The 18047-nt window shown below is 38.3% G+C and overlaps 1 protein-coding gene across 1 annotated transcript in view; it reads left to right on the top strand.

Annotated features, from left to right (window-relative positions):
* LOC137184782 (acid-sensing ion channel 1-like) overlaps positions 1-15976 on the top strand; it is a 52276-nt gene extending 36300 nt beyond the window's left edge. Inside the window, exons 3-10 of the mRNA XM_067592771.1 lie at positions 8657-8807; positions 9043-9170; positions 10499-10649; positions 10788-10844; positions 10982-11135; positions 11768-11859; positions 11996-12075; positions 12601-15976. Of these exons, the coding sequence (XP_067448872.1) occupies positions 8657-8807; positions 9043-9170; positions 10499-10649; positions 10788-10844; positions 10982-11135; positions 11768-11859; positions 11996-12075; positions 12601-12720 (933 nt within the window). The 3' untranslated portion in view covers positions 12721-15976. The remainder of the gene's footprint in view (positions 1-8656; positions 8808-9042; positions 9171-10498; positions 10650-10787; positions 10845-10981; positions 11136-11767; positions 11860-11995; positions 12076-12600) is intronic.
* The last annotated feature ends 2071 nt before the right edge of the window (positions 15977-18047 follow it).

Genomic DNA, 18047 nt, shown 5'->3' with positions numbered 1-18047 from the left:
TAAAAATCTTCAAATGTTCTGTTTTGTTTGACAGCAGATCAACACTCGAATAGAAGAAGAAACAGCAAATATCCACAGTTGAGAAGCTGGAACCAGTGATTTTTGGCATTTTGCTTAAAAAAATAACAATCAATTACCAAAATAGTAATGAAATATTGATTAATCAACTTCTTATATCAGCTCTAAAGGTAATAGATATATAGAATGACAACTGATGCCTTTGTTAATGTTTAATACATAATATCTGGACTGAGAGGTATTCTCCACAATGTCAGTGATATCTGCAATAAATATACATGCAATGTATATTTATTGCAGATATCGTAAGGCATCCTTTTCTCTACTGAGCAAACTTCAACCACTCATCAAACTCTGTAGCATTTACGTCTTTACAGGATCAATGACTTACAGTATTGAAATGGAAAACACCTCAGCACTATAAGATGTAAAGATATCCTTCTCTATGTTACCCTTGAACTTTTTCTATGACCCCTGAAAGAATCCCCCTTAAAAATTTTACAAGACCTGCAAACATTTTATTTCCTGTGTGGAAAAGTTTTCATCAGTGCAGTGACGCCCACACTAAAGTCAGCAAACATGCTCAACCACTTATTTACATTAACATTAATTTATTACCAACTTATAAACATTTACAGATTTGATGATAAAAACCCTTTAATAATGACTTATTATCACTTGTGACTATAGACTTGAACATTAAGGGAAACAAACACCAAAGCACATACAAAAAGGAAAAACGCTACAAAGTTAATTGCTACACCGGAACTGCTCCACGACGCTAGTGGGAATGATGGGCTTGATTTGAATAAGCAGCAGCGAGTATAAAGACACTATCACATGCCCATCAGGCAATATGACTCAGCAGTCAGTGGCAAAGAAACAAGGGACTGTTATCATGGTACTTTATTAAGTTTTGATATTTCTTCAGGTGAGAGAGTGACCCTTCATATTTCTAACATGTGTCCTTAAGGGCCACCATAAATTATTAATAGATTACCATCATTTATAACTGCATTATTACCAAATATAAGAGATAAACACTAGCTACAGGAATGTTTTTCAATCTGACAATCAAATTATTTTTAATGGCTTATTATGGATCTAAAAAGCATTAGTAAAGCATTAGCATTAATAAAGCAATTCATTACAACTTATAAATCCATTATAAAGGGTGCCTCATTAGAAATATGTTCTGAAAATTTGATGTATCAGTCATTTCTAAAACCTGTAAAGCTGCTTCTGTTTCTGAACAGTTCAAATGCATTAGAGTTGAGTTAAACCTCCACAATATCATAATGCATCCACGCAGCTTAAACCGCCTCCTCACTCCTCCTCCTCTTCTCACCTGCTGGGCCTTATATTGAAACACCTGCCTGATTTAACCCTTACCTGAGATTCACTTGGCAATGCTGCGATAGTGCTAAGGTCAGCACAGTCCTGATTTTTAGATAGAAGCAGCACTCTGAGGCACATCTAACTTAAGTGAATACACACTTCCATTTTTCTTCATATGATATGCTCCCCGCTCTCCTCCGGTCTCCTGAGGTACCTCTTACCCGGCGCTATGATGCTATCGTCTCTGAAGGTGATAGGTACTGAGAGCCAGGACGGTGTCTGGGAATAGGATGAGAGAGGAGGACTGTCTCTACTGGCCTGTGAAATATTCATCAAATGAAGCAGGTGGGGAAGTGCGGCAGGAGATGGAGAGGAGTCCAAAGGGGAAAGAACATCATAGTTCAGGAGACACAAGGGAACATGGGAAGAGCGATGCCGACTAGAGAGGAAGGAAATGTAGGAGGGAAAGAAATATTTTTATCGTGTGGGAGCTGGTGGTTAAAATCCCAAATATGATAGATAAAAATTCCCTTCACAACAGCGGAGGAGGTGTTATGATATTTCATCTGTGAAGCAGCAGGTAAGGTAGGAGAGAGACTGATGAAGTTTTCCTATAAAATAAAGTTTTGATATATGAACTGATTCCAAATAAACACTCCTTTTATTCAATCGCTGGAAAAGTTCGCCTGCTGTTTTCTCCTCTGTTGTCAATAACATCAGGAGGACTTGCTGCCCAAACCGATTAGAAGATCGTTACACAGCTCTGCCCTACAGCCTGCACCGCCCCAAGGTGTCATCCAACAGTCAATGCACTGGACATGATGCTCTTGATTTGCATGATCAATTCTCACTCATTATTCTGACTTTGACCTCCAGAAAAAAATACAATGGTTCAGCCTCTTTTAAGTTATGCAGAATACTGGTCAAATATTTAAATCACAAGTCTGGTTATAGTCTATATTTTTCTAAGTATTACCAAATCCCATGAAACGATTAAATCCGACGATGAATTGGTCCTATAACAAGTATTACCTGTGTAGATAAAGTAAAAACAGAGTACTGTAGGCCCTTCTTGAAAACAGCCCCCAACAATGCATTATTTAGGCTATGTGTTTGCCAAAAACTGCAGTCCCCAGCCATTTTAACCTTTTTGACCCAGACTGAAATATCTCCACAACTACGAGTTGGATTGACATGACTTTAGGTGCAGATATTCATGGTGCCTAGAGGACAAATCCTAATGACTTTGGTAATCCTAACATTTTTACCTGCTAAACGATATCATCGTTATTGTGAGCATGTTAGCTTGCTAATATTAGCATTTCCACAAGGGTAAAAAGCCATGATAGTGGCTCCGTGTCTCTGTGAGATAGGCATAGCCAGGCCCGCTGCGTGTCTGCCACCCCCCCCCCCCCCCCGCTCCCATAGGCCATTTGCGCACGGCAATAGAGCTCTCCTCTTCCCCACGCTATTTAATCCAAATATAGGCTAACTCAAAGGGTAGCCCCACAGGTTCACCCTGTCAGAATCAGTCATTTTATCCGACCATTAACAAGGATCACTAAAATTAGTCTCTGATGCTATTTCGCTTGTGCTCTTATCATCCACCTGCTGCTCTGACTCCAGGGTGGGCGCTATGTCTCCCTCTCTCTCCTCTCCCACCCTGCTCTCATCTGCAGGCTGCATCTCTCCTCTCTGTCCCTCCTCTAATAGCTAATGGATGTTGAAGTTAAAGCTAGGTGGTAGCTATTAGTGGCTGTGTTTGCCAGATGTTCAAGCTAGCTAAATAGATGTCTCACCTTGCTCTCGATGAATACCCATCAGCCCCATTGCAGGTGGGGCTGTATTTGCTGTATCTTCTACTTCAATATCTTTTTTTCCATATAACTGGCCATAAAGTCTATTGCACCTCTGCTATCATTTTCTCTTTTTCATTTCTCTCTTCTTTTCTGAGCACCTGACTTTTGATGACTGGCCATTTTGAAAGCTTACTGGAGGGGTGAGCAGCTGGCTAGATGTTAAACTTTACAGTAGTGTGACCGAACAAACCTTTTTTTTTTGCATTATAGGGAGGGAAAGTAAAATTGTTTTCGACCACTATGTTAAGGAAAATTAGGAAGGTAAAAAATAACAAGCTTTTACTCACAAATACGAGATAAAATTTTCACAAATATGTATTTTTGACAAATTATTCCAGCGGATTATTTAAAGGGGCCCTACCTTGGGCATAGCGGTGCTTTGAGTTAAATCCTAATGTCAGCATTCTTTTCTGCTTTTTCAATCATTGAATATGTTGTCACAAATTGTAGCTCATATTTTGTAGAAAAATCTTGGTTTTGAAGTATAAACTGAAGTGATTGAAAAAAAGAATAATGAAAGAAAAGAAAGCATGTTCACCATCTTAGTTTAGCATGTTAGCATGCAAACATTTGCTAAAGAGCACCAAACACAAAGTATAGCTGAGGAAAATGTCATTGATTTTGCAGGTATTTGGTCATAAATAATTTTCATGACAACAGTTGTCAAGACATGTCATTCAAAACCACAAATGTCAATTCTAGAGGTAAAGTCAGGGGATCAACAAGTCAAAATATGATTAATCCTCTGGAAACCATGAATGTGTGGGTAGATTTTGTGGCAGACCATCTGGTAGATGTGGAGATATTTCACTGAATAGAAGAAAACTTTGAACTTGCAAGTGGTCAGCGCTAGATATAAAGTCAGGGGAACAAAATCCTTAGGATTCATCCTCTGAGGACAGTTAATGTTTGTGTAAAATTTCAGGGAAATACACCTAATACTTATTGAGATATTTCAGTCTGGATCAAAGTGCTGGATCGACCATCTGACCAACATCCTGTTCCTATTGCCACACCACTAGCAAAGGCTGAAAATACAATCAAATTGTAGTGAGGACAAATATAAACCAGTCACTTTTAAGTTTTCACGTTTCTAACCATTGAAACTACAAGTACAAGGATAGCTTATATCCATGCAGCCAGTATCAAAGTGTGTTTTGTCAGTGCAATACAGTCTTTGGTCTCCCTCTAATTAAGAAAAAGAGCTTCTGCATGAAGCCTTTTAGTTATCCATGCTCCCGAGAAGCCCTGCGGTTCTCCTCTACCTATTCTTGTTTGCCTCTCATCTTGACTTCTTTATTTTTTTTTTTGACAACCAGTGACTCAGGGCATCATTATTTCATCATTACACACATACATGAACACACTGTGCCTTAGGCTTCCAATCCCCTGCCTATAGTTTATTTTCTCATTTGAGTGGCTCCCTGTTCCACCCAAGACTAGTTATTAGTGTGGCGAGTCAGTGATTCATTCAGAACCAAAAAGAGGCAGTGAGGGGGGGTTTGGCTGTAATATGTTTTTATGTTTACATGTCTTGGTGCTGTGGGCAGTATTTCCAAAACAGAATAGGCATACATTAGCCACTAGATCCAAGTAGATATATAAGAGGAAGTGAGGTTGCATTTTTTTTATTGGTTTATTTATTTGTTTGTTCTGTGACATGAGCACTGTTTAAGGATTTTTATTAATTTTCCTAGAGATAAATAAAGTACTTTTACTTATGAATTAGTTCACATTTATCAGAACATTTTAAGGTGTATCATCACCCCGAGGTCTGAGCCTAACTCCACCCACTGCATAATTTTGAAAAATGGAAAAAAAAAGTGGGCAAGAGGGCTGAGATTGGGGGTTGTGTGTTTGATCATGATGATGAGAGGAAGACAAACAGTGCGATGACATTTAAAGAAGCCAGAAGTCATTTTTAAATAAACCTGTCTTGATTTATTTTCACATGAAGACAGTTTTAGCTTCAGGAGCTAACAGCGGCAAAGACCTGCTGGAGGAAATCTCTGTCTGTGACTGTGTGTGTCTGTTCCTGCAGTTTTCAGTGGGTAAAACTGCTGCTCCACAGCAGACAAGTTCAGTAACAGCTCTCTGGTTACACCACGATTTAACGTTTTGAAACAAGATTTTACCAGTTGATAACTGCAGGAGCAGACAGCCAGAGAGTTAAAGAGCTACAGGACAAAATGTGAAGAGGATTTCTGTTGTTTGTGTGGCTGCCAGCAGCATTTCCTCCTGCAGACAGTCACAGACGGAGAGAGTTCCTCCAACAGGTCTGTGTTGCTATTAGCTTCTGAAGCTAAAACTGTTGCAATCAGCATATATTTGAAATATATTTGAATGCGGGTGGGCTGGGCGGTTTCACAGACAGGGGAGGTGGACGTTAACATTCTACCATTTATATAAAATTTCATGACGTAGAGACCTCCCAAACAGTCGACTTTACATCAGCGTTGGCCCCGCCTTTTCAGGGCTGATTTTAAATAGCAGATGACAGGTTGAGTCATTTTCAACCTATGAAATGCCGATTTTTATAAATTTGTCATCAGTGTTAATATTAACACCAGCATTGATGTATTTCATCATTGTACAATCATATAATTTAGTTTACACCTCAAAAAACACATGTAAGTGTGCAGTACTTCTTTAAATATACAGAGAGAAGCGACACGGAGCAAAGTACATTCAAATGTCATAAATGCTTTGATTGCAATATATTTTATTGCATTATTTGGTAACTCTTTACAATAAGTTACCCATTAATTTAAAAACAATTAAAGATTTTGATTTCGTAAAAAATAAACCTTACTGTTTAGATAAATATTTATCTAATCCAAATATTTATTTAAGTAATTAGGCACAGACCCCCTAAAGTTTTGTTTTGAGATTGTCAGGGGGTCCCAGCTGTCAGTACAACACCCTCTATCCATAGACCCACACATCATAAACATGCCAAACTAAGATGGTGAACATGGAAAACATTATACAGCGTGTTACCTCAGCCTGTTAGCATTAAGCTCAAAGCACGGCTGTGAAATGTCGCCTCACGCTAGCACGGCTGTTGACTCTCAGTCTTATCAATATTAATCTCTTTATTTATTTCCATAAATTTTATTTATGTATGAAGACACTCAGTATAGTGTGAAATATTCCAGTTTTTCCAGGTCAACTGAAATCCTCATTGGATTAGAATAATAAATCACACAAGGATGCAACAAATGTGGAAATGTTTGAGTGCTGGTCACCGTGGGCCACTGCCTGCTCGCTGTTGCATTTAAATAGCATTTTCCCGGTGATAGCTGTTTAAGCGTACAGCATAATAACAGCTTAAGTGTTTGCACTTCAGCAAGACAGCTTTAAAGAAAAACCTTCCTGTAAAACAACAGAGCACTAATGGATTGAACTTACCCTGCTGAGACATCTTTGAGCAGCTCACAGATTACAAGACTGTATTAAGACCTTGCTAAATATATGGGAAAGTGCATGGCTTTGTGATTTAGAGATTCTTTTGAAGTCTGATGTGTCTCTAAAAACAGATATGTATAATTATGTGCATAATGATTAATTACAGCAGAGCCCTGTTGAGTGCTTTTCAATCCTGGGGAAATTGTGAGTGAGTGACAGCTTTATTGATCACAGAGCCCTGAAGATTATACTCTGTATAAACTGCAGTCTAGTAATACATTAAATCCTGTGGAGAAAAAAAAGGATTGATTTGCTTTTTAAAATACCTTTGATAGTGGGAAAAGAGTGGGAAAAGCGCATACACGTCAAAATTAACAAGTAAACTAAACTTCAACTTTCACAAGTTAGAATTTCTCTGGAAAGTACACATGTATTCCTCTTTGATGTAACACTTATCTCTCATCATGTTCCATATGATTCCTGCTGCAGAAAACCTCTTTCATGTGTGCGCAATCATTTATTCATTCATCATAACAAGCAGAACAAGCACACGCCGTTTGCACACTGTGAGGACATTGTGCATTATACATGTCTGATGTTTTTTACTCTCACCACCTCTGTCACAACATTCACAACTATTCATCAAAAGGTAGAGGGCAAGTCTTACCTGACATCACCTCATGTCTGCGTATCAATCAGGATGCTGGTGAACATCATGCGCGCATCATACACATGGATTTAACACTTAGGCAATGATTGAATTATTTATAAAGTACAGTAAGTGCAGCCACTGTGTGATCTGACACATTTATGCTCTCATTTGTAAAGAAAGGGCAGAACCTCTCTGACAGCTGGGTTACCTCTTACAGATGTCTGAGGCGTCTGTAAGACTGATCAATAAGTGTGAATGAATGTGCCACCTGCAGCAGGCTGGCAAAACTAGATAAGAATAGGAAGACCGGGTAGACTGAAGCAGATTTTTCACTTGAAACAAACATTTCCTTTCAGTGAAACATCCCCTTCATGTGTGTCAGTATGAGTCTAAATGTGTGCACACATGTTGTTTGTGGCTTGCCGTGTGTTTCGTTTGCCTGCCTTGATAGAACTGAAAGTTTTTTCCCCACTCAGATTGATGTCTTCTTCTGAAACCAGCAGTCGCTCGCTGATAGATGGCCGAAATGTTTAAACTGCCCTTGGCAGGATCCAAACTCTTTATCAACAATTCCTTGGTTGGTTTGTTCTTTCTAATCATAGATATGTCATTCTGGGCCATAACGCTGAACAATAGCCTGCTCCAAGCGGTAGCAGCTAAACTCACCCCCCCTCTCTGTCTCTTTCACTTTGCGTCCCTGCTCTCCGTTGCTCTCTGCTCTCCCGCTCTCTCACTCACTCTCCCTGCATGGATTATGTGACTCATACAACACTAAACACTCTAATGCAAGATTAACTCTTCGCCGAAGAAAGCTCAGCATTGATACATTTCTGTCTATTTACTATCATGCAGTCATGGCTGTCTAAACATGTCACATGGGCATTTGCTGATATCTCACACAGCTTAAAACTAACATCTATGTCCTTTCCTTTAAAAATTAAGGCGGCAATCTTCCTGACTGGGATGCTTGGTCTCCATGGTAACATCAGGTCCATTATAAGTGCCATAAAGAGCATGTGAGGGAATGTTAAATCACCAGTCTGCCAGTCTCCATCACCTCACTGCGTTGACTGTGTGACTCCCAAACCCGAAAGAAGGAATTCTTTCTTTATTTTTCTCCTCCACTCTCCTTGTCCTCTTCCTCCTTCTGGCACACATGCTCCTTTTTCTCTCACACCCTCTCTGTCATATGCACACACACATTACCACACACAGACACACACTTGCATATTAGAAATTGAGACAAACACTGACCCCCAGTGGAAAAGCATCGTTAAGAATCCTTTAAGGATGAGAAATCTCCTTAACTACACAAGTGAGAGTTTTGCTTAGCTACAGTACAGTATTTGATGATGAAAAATCTGTCTCATGTGTCTCACAGGTTTTCACTCGCTACGGGAAGTGTTATACCTTTAACGCAGGGGGTGATGGACGTCCTCCCCTCATCACCACCAAGGGAGGTATGGGTAATGGACTGGAGCTCATGCTGGACATTCAGCAGGATGAATACCTGCCTGTATGGGGAGAAACAGGTGAGGGGGAATATCATTCACTTCATTCAGAGGTTTTCACTGGCAAGCAGAGCTGGTTATCTGTCACACTCTCTAACAGTGTGTGGGCAGGTGTGTGCTGGTGTGTGTGGGTGTTAATATCTCAGAGTGTGAAACTCTGTTAAAAAAAAAAATCTTCAAAGCATCTGGAATCATTAGTGAAATAACCTTTTACTGCGTGTTGCACTGATCCCACACTATTCTATTCATCTTGCAGATGAAACATCGTTTGAAGCCGGGGTCAAAGTTCAGATCCACAGTCAGGACGAGCCGTCTTTCATTGATCAGCTCGGGTTCGGAGTAGCTCCTGGATTCCAGACGTTTGTTTCCTGCCAGGAACAGAGGGTACAGACTTTTGCATTGCTTTATAACAAATGGTATTTGTTAAAGGATAATTCTGGTTTATTATGACTTGTTTCTTGGTTTAAAGTCGATATTTATTTTGGGTAATAACATTGTACCCACTAGAGAAAGTGCTGACATCTGGGAACATCTGGCAACATAGCTACAACAAAGTCTGACAGATCAAGACACACGAGAGGTAAAACAATCAGATGGGTTATAATCAAGTAACATTTTCAGATTAGAACCATAAAACACAAATGTGTGCACAGCTGAAATGTTGATAATAATTCCTCAGAAATACTATGTGTGCACAACTCAGTAGGTTGGTCTTTAAACTGTGTCTGAATTACTATTCATTAATTACAAGTCACTACACGATGCATCATTTTACTTGAGGGTGAGGGATACTGTTGTACTATTTAAATGTACTATTTATGTTGTACTATTTAAATAAGTAATTAGAAATGAATGACGAGCTACTGTTTTGTGCCGCTAAGCGTCTGGTTGAGATTTAATCAGGAATGACTCATGAAGAAAATGGTCAGTACGTCAATAAACAGATAGTTAGAAATTAATCATGACACAATGATTAATATAATAATCTTTTCTCATAACTTATTATCTACAATTTAGTCATTGATTCAGAGTTATTTTAGGTTTACAATTGATGGTTTCAGTAAATGTTTGCATGTACGTTTCCCTTCATCCTTGTTTAAAATCTGTCTGCTGGTCTGACAGCTCATGTTTCTTAATCTGTTGCTGTGTTTCCTTATTTCAGCAAGTTAACTTGATGAGTGCAATGTTATTATTACTGATAGGAATGATGGCCAAAAGGAATAAGACACAAGTCACATTATTTGTCATTTTAAATTACTTGTTGATATATATACAGATTTAGAATAAAATTAAATTTGATTTACCTGTTTTCCTCTTGTATTTGCATAATGTATTCTTTGATTGCTGTGGCATTTGTGTTCATCATTTGCCTTTATTTACTGTTATACTGTATACTATATTTACTGTTGTCTCATTTTTATTTGTATAGCACCTTTCATGCACAATGGCAGTTCAAGGTGCTTAACATCTGCATAAAAGCAATTAATCGACATGATAAATTAATCGACATGTTTAAAAATACATAAATACAGCAATTTCAATCTATGATTTCCAGTTTTCAAAACAGCAAAATAAATAAAATGTATTTATTATTTTATACAACATGCTTGACTTGAAAGTATCAGTAACAGCATTAATACGTGTGCTAATATTGGGGAAAACAGTGGCTTGTGTATAATAATTGATATGATGTATGATGTGTCCTGTTGCAGCTGATATATCTTCCCCCGCCCTGGGGAGACTGTAAGGTGACACCCATGGATTCAGACTTCTTTGACAGTTACAGCATCACAGCCTGTCGCATTGATTGTGAAACACGCTACCTGGTGGACAACTGTAACTGTCGCATGGTACACATGCCTGGTAGGAAACCACTGCTACTATGTGTTGTATCAGAGTTGCATTAACGATGCTGCAGGGGGATAAAAATACTGTAGGGACTTCAAAGAAGGAAAGCAAAGAAAATCGCACTGACAGGCGTATGTGTTGCTTTGGCTGCAGGCGATGCACCCTACTGCACCCCCGAGCTGTACAAAGAATGTGCTGATCCAGCTCTTGGTAAGAAAGAGGCTTTGTCCATGTCTGATCTGATTTTTTACAGAACAGACATACGCACATCATCCCATGACATCTAAGTCACAGCTGCACTGATCTGTTCCAAAGGTCAAACTGTGCTCTGGCTTTCTTCCTTCCAGATTTCTTGGTGCAGAAAGATAATGATTTCTGTGTGTGTGAGACACCGTGTAACATGACCAGATACAGCAAAGAGCTGTCCTTCGTCAAGATCCCCAGCAAGGCCTCTGCTAAATATCTTGCAAAGAAATACAACAAATCTGAGCAGTATATCAAGTAAGTATCAGCAATGCCTTTATATATGATATTGCTTCAATTGTGTGAATGTGAAGGTGATCATAATAATAAACCCACAGCGAATTATCACCCAACTCTGCAGATCCCTTTGGCTCTACAGAGCTTTAAAGTGTCTTTCAGCTCATTGTTTTGGTTGTACATCCTGCAGCTTTACTGTTTTGGCTCACTCTCACCACTCTCATAGCGTAAATTCCAGACACAGCAGGCAAATGTTTTCCGCAAAAAAAGCTCTGTACACTGTACACTACCTGCCCATCTCCAAACAGCAGACAAGCTGGTGAACATAGTGGAGCATTTAGCAGCTAAAGAGCCAGATATTTACTTCAGAAGTTTATTGTAGAGTAAAACAGAGCTAAAAAGAAGAGTGAATATTATATTGACATTAGCCAGGTGGCCAGAAACATGACTCCAAATGAATGCTAATGTTCCTAGATATCTGCTGGATGCATAAATAGTCAACTGTTGGCTAACCAGTTTGCTATCTCAACTCAATGTATCTGTGTTCACAACTTGTTTCTGCCACCCCCAAGTGGCCAAAAATCACTCATTGCAGGTTTAAGCTAATAGGTGCAAATGGAATATTATTGTTCTGACTGTCTTTGTTTCCACAGGGAAAACATCCTGGTTCTAGACATCTTTTTTGAGGCTCTAAACTATGAAACTATTGAACAGAAGAAGGCGTATGAAGTGGCTGGACTTTTAGGTACAGCTTTATTGAATTCTATTCTAAACACGTTTTATAATTTAAGTGTTGTAATATTGACAACTCCTTTTGTCCTTTTTGGAAAAAAATATTGTTATTTTTTACTATATTATATGCTTACATTTTATTATTCCAGGTGATATTGGTGGTCAAATGGGACTTTTTATTGGGGCAAGCATACTCACCATTCTGGAGCTATTTGACTATCTTTATGAGGTGAGACGTCTTTGAGAAAGTAGATAAAAGAATCTTGTCTGTGAAGATTCTCAGTCATCCAGATCATGGTTATCCAAGGAGGGTTGAATCGAAACTGATTGGTGGGGAGTCCCGGGTATTTAACTTCTTTGGGGTCATTATCAGGGTCATTGATACCACTTGGTTCATTAGTGCCGCTGGCTGTTTGTATCGACAGTCATTAGAGTCACTGGAGTCGTTGGAGTTTGTTCATCGCTTACTGTGACTGTGGCTCTAGGCTCAGGACCAAGCTCAGGGCCGAACCAAGTGGTATCAATTGCCTTGATAACGACCCCACAAAGGTTAAATACCTGGGACTCCCCACCAGTCAGTTAGAACTGAAGAAGCCCCTTGGATGAGGGGCGAAACGTCTACAAGTATCTACAACCAAGTCCAGTTGCCCTTGATTGAACCCTCTTTGGATAAAAGAATCCTGTGTTTTTACTCTACAGTCCTTGTTGAGCCAAAACTGACAGGAGGTGACCTGCTCTGTTTTTATCCTCTCAGGTAATAAAGTACAAGCTGTGTCGCTGCTCTGATAAGAAGCACAAGCACAACAACAACAATGACCAGGGTACAGTCCTGAGCCTAGATGATGTCAAGTGTCACGTCAGTAACTTTCACTAGGCTTCCGCAGCTGTGAACAGGGAGCTGCTGCTCTCTCTTGTCTCTAAGGGGATCCATGGACTTTGTTCGTTGCAGTAAGCCAGACTGCTGGAGCAACAGAGAGCGTGTTTGAACTGTGCCTGGATAATGTTTGTGAACAGTGCGATGAACACGTGGCTAAAGTGACAGGAGAGCCACACGGACAGCAGGACAGCAGAAACCAGTGATCAACATGTTGTAATGAATAAAAAAACTGCATGGTCATCTGTAAACAGCTTTTCAAGACATATGGTAGTAACAGATACAATAAATGGGGGCATGAACTAAGCTTAAGTTCATATGTTTTCAGTAAATCAGCATTTAAAATCACAGCTATGTGGTGGTGTTTGATTTTTGTTTAAGCTGGCTTTTTGTTTGTGTTTGAGTTTTTTTGTAAAATAATTGAAGTGAAGGGTTTTCCTATTATTTTAGGTCATTTTCTTTAGGGATTGCATGTCAGAACTGCATTTTCTTTACACTTTTGTCTTGAAATTGTTTTCATAAATCAGGTTTTACTTGACTTTTTCCATTTTTCACCACCTTTCCATTTTTATATTAATGTCATTCAACCTCATAACAGTCTTCCCTTGTGAAACCCTGTGCATTTTGACAATATGCTATACTACCTCATCTTGCAGGGTGACAGCACTCTGAAGACTTTATGAGCCAAGCAAAACTGGCTTTAAAAAGGCAAATTTCATGTCTTGAAATTAGCAGAATTTGGCATTTAAGCAAGCCTTTGTAACATTTACTGAATGGCAGTCATGGCCTTTTTCAGGGAAGACATTTTGACATGTCACAGTAGAAAAGCGCAGGTGTTCATAAAATTAAATGATAGCTGCTTCAGTTTCAGGTTCCTGGTATTGTGCATGATGGGTCAATGTCACACGGTTACACTTGAATAGAACAGATCCATTATTAATATTATTAGTAGCACCTGTGCTTCTCTCACTATGACAAGTCAAAATGTCTGTTGTGAAAAAGCTATTTTGTGGCCACAAGGGACTATTAAAGTATACTTTTTTTTTATACTGACTCAGTATACAGCAGTATGTATCTAAAATTTGCTAACATTAGCCACCATAAGCTACTGGTCATACCAGACCAAATAGAGCTGTAGCAGAAAAAATTCTGAGTCTATTTAACTCAGCAATTGAGTGTTTTATTGCTTATGATTTCAACCTTTCCTCCATAAAAGGAAGAATGTGTTAATTTTTTTCTTTCCAAAGTTACATATAGTCTCACTTTAAAGGGAAAGTTCGACATTTTGGGAAATACATCTATTTACTTTCTGGCGTTAGAGTTAGACAACATAGTTGATACCACTCCTATATTTGTCCATTGAATATGAAGCTACAGCTACTAGCCGGTTAGCTTAGCTTAGCACAAAAACTGGAAACAGGGAAACAGCCAGCCTGGCTCCATCAATTGGTAACAAAATCCACCTACCAGCACCTCTAGGGCTCACTAATTAACACATTGTCACTAATTAATCCATACAGAAAAGTATAAAAACGATACGCCAATTTGCCATAATACGGATGGTTGCCTGGCAACCTCACTGTGACAATAAGACCCCAGGAAGTCACTATAGTCCTGCACAAAACCCAACCAAACAGGGTTGGTGCTAGATTGGATCAGCCAGAGGGACGATTTGTGAAACTCTTGCAAGATTTGTACATGTTGTGTTTCTTCATTGTGTGCATGACCCTAACCCTAACCTTAACATAACCCTAACCTTAACTTTAACCTTAACCGTAACCACATTCACAAGAGTTTGTCCTTCCAGCTGATCCAACCTAGCATTTACTATCAAACAGCATTTTGTTTTTACACTCCAGTTTTGCAAGGAAATGAGGTACAATATAGAATGTAAATTAATGAGCTTTGGAGGTGTTTGTAGACAGATTTTGTTACCTTTGGACAGAGCCACAAAATTCAATTTACACAAACCCAACTATGAAGAAATACTTAAAAAGCTTTTTTCCTTCATATAATTTGGCTCCAAATTCCCTTTCAATGACAATCACTGAAAACTGTAGAAAAAAACCCCAAATCTCCTGGCAAGAGTATAAAACAGAATTTAATTCATTCATTTAAGGGAATGTCATACATTTTTACATGTAGATGCTGTTCATCACATTTAAGGGAACTAACCTTCAGGTGTGTTAACGTGGCAAGATAAAAAATGAATAAAAAGACATTTTTTTGAATGTGTTTGACATCTTCTAGGGCTCGAGTTGCATGTAGCACTGTACAGCCGGCATCCTTAATGTGGTCCATCGATGAACAGTTAATCTGCACGTCTGACTGCAGTTTGTTTCATCATCTGTTTGTGTGTTTGGTTGTATATTGTGAGCATGTATTTATTTGTACATACATACTGTATATATGTTTGTGTGTGCAATGTTGCCCGACATCAGTGCCAAATTCTGAAGTTGATAAAGGAAGATTTGAAATGCTGCCCTCATATCCAAAAAAACAGTTATCTGTTATGAGTTAGGCTGTAGTTGGTAAAACATGTTGGCTCTGGCAGTGCATGTTTAAGGGTTTGTCTCTGTTCTGATTGTGTTTACAAAAATTGAACCATTTTACAATATTCTGTTGTAATTAACCTACTTGCACTCATTTCCATTGAGCTCTATGTTATTCTCAACACAAAATGGGAATTATATAGCTGTGTAGCTGTGTAGTGTTACTATCAAGCACAATCATACAGCTGAAATTAAATGTAAATATTGCAATGACTATGGATAATAATCTTATTGTATTAGCATAGTCTAAACTGTCTGTACTTGTTGTATTTATTTAATATAGATTATAGCTGTGTGTCTCAAATCAATTTTTCTGTACATACAGTATGATGCTAATCAGTTAATATGATTGTAACAAGAACAATTATTTATCAAAGACAACATTTAAGTATGAGGCTATTTGATTTTTTGTTTGTATTGCTACAGTCACAGCTGCTTATGCTGTATTCATCAGGAAATTAAAATGAACAGCTGGATTGTTGTTTTCCAGTGTCCACTGCATGAAGTCATGCATCTCAAAATAAGTCCCCATGACCGCCATGCTTTCAGGTTCAGTTTGGTTTTGGCCTCCATTTTCTTTTTCTTTTTTTTTTTTTTTAGATATGACAGGACAGTTATTTTTGTCTGATGATATATAGATGAATTATGAACTTGAAGCAGTTGTTATATTAAAAATTAAATGCTAACTTTATGTAACTTTTATTCACTTCCAGGTGTCATGTGTCATCATTTATACTTCTACTATACTATTACTACTACTATTACTACTACTACTACTACTACTATACAATCAAGAGCTACGCTTTTGCACAATAACATGCACTTTTTCATCATCATGTTTTGAAGTGAAATGGAAATTAGATTAATTCAGGGCAAAACAATGACTTCGACATGTTGTTCCAGTGTTACTTTTCACTGTATGTCATTATCACACAATTTACCATTTTTATCCATGCTAGCGATGTGGGTCTAGGGATGTTGGTCTGTTGGTTGGTCCACCACTTTGGTCCAGATTAAAATATCACAACAACTGATGGATTGCCATGAAATCTGGTACAAACATTCATGATGTCCAGAAGATGTATTCTAATAACTTTGGTGACCCTCTGACTTTTAATCTAGCATCACCAGCAGGTCAAAGTTTTCACTTTCTGTGAAATATTACAAGAAGACTTCGGTGATCCCCTTAGTTTCCCTTTAGTGCCATGAGGAGGTTAATATGTGGTATGAATGAAATGTCTCAAAAGCTGTTGGATACGTTGCTATGTTTTTTTATACACATTCATGTCCCCCTAAGGGTGAATTGTAATCCCTTTGGTGATCACCAGATCCAAAATCCAGTTTGTCCAATATGGTTTATGACCAAATACCTGAAAAACTACATTAGTATCAGCCTCAGCTGTTCATTGTGTTTAGGTCTAATTAGCAAATGTTAACATGCTGAAACACCAAACTAAGATGGAGAATGTGGTAAACATTATATCTGCATTATATCTGAATGTTATAACTGTCAATGTGAGCATGTTTGCATCATTAGTGTCTACTTTTATGGAAAGGCAATGCATGTGAGGGCCATATAAGCAAATATTTTTGTGGCTTGGAGGGTTGGGAATAATTAAAATACGACCAATCAGCGTTTGATTCTAGTGACCAAATGAGGAAGACCATTTGACTACCACCAAGGTGTCAAATACAAACATCTGAGGTGTGAAAACCCCTCACAGAACACCCCAGGGGGGCTTTGTTTAGCTGTTCACAATTTGGTACACTTTCCCAGATAAATACAGCTATGTGGTTCTGTTGAAACAGACTTTTGTGGTCTGTGAAACCAGACAAACCTGTTATGTGTGCAGAGGTTTACTGATCCGTTTCCACCTCTTTTCATGCAATGTTAGCTACAAGCGCCACTGTCCCTTAAGTAGCTACAGCCTCACAGAGCCGCTAGCTTAGACTCTTATAGAGTATTACAGTGTTGTTAGAGTGTGTTATTTCACAAATATATTAAGATTTGGCAAAGTCACTGATGTCATCTTTAACAAGGCAAGTTTAAGTAAAACTACAAACAACATCAGTGAATGTTTAGTAAATGAGAACTCAGATGGGCTCCTCCAAAGTAGCACTTGTAGTTCATTAAAATACGATTTTATGATACTACTGTTTGAAGTGAATAGTTTTTAGTCAAGTAAGCTGTATTTTCTCAGTTTGTGCTTGCTCATAGAAATCAGACTGCTGAATCTGAAGTTTATAGTTCCTTCCTACACCCCCTCTTCTGTTGGTTGTTCCAAGTCTTACACAACAATGTCCCCTTTTGTTTGAGTCCTTCAGACCAAAAAATTTCTCCCATACTGATCTTTCTGCGGTCGCTCTTGTGACTTTTAATGCGCTGATTGCATTAAAAGTCGGAGTTAAAACTCAGTATGACATACGTACTGTGAATGTAATGTAGGCTAATCCACACAGTGGTTTATCCAGTGGTGGAGAAAGTATTCTGTTCCTTGGGTAAAAGTATCATTAACATGCTATAGAAATACTTCAATGCAAACTCCTGCATTTATCATTTTAATATGCATTATTAGCTAAGTTAAGTATCAAAAGTAAAAGTATTCCTTACTGTGTAGAATGTCCCTTTACATATTATATTAATTGTATTATTATTACTGATGCTTTATCATGTAAGCAACATTTTAATCTGGTAGTTGGTTGAGGTAGAGCTTTTATACCATTAAATAGTTTAATAAACGCATCATACTTTATACACTCAGAGGCCAATTTATT

This window comes from Thunnus thynnus, chromosome 6 (genome assembly GCF_963924715.1).
Source record: "Thunnus thynnus chromosome 6, fThuThy2.1, whole genome shotgun sequence".
NCBI lineage: Eukaryota > Metazoa > Chordata > Actinopteri > Scombriformes > Scombridae > Thunnus > Thunnus thynnus.
This window is presented reverse-complemented; position numbering and strand designations above follow the sequence as displayed.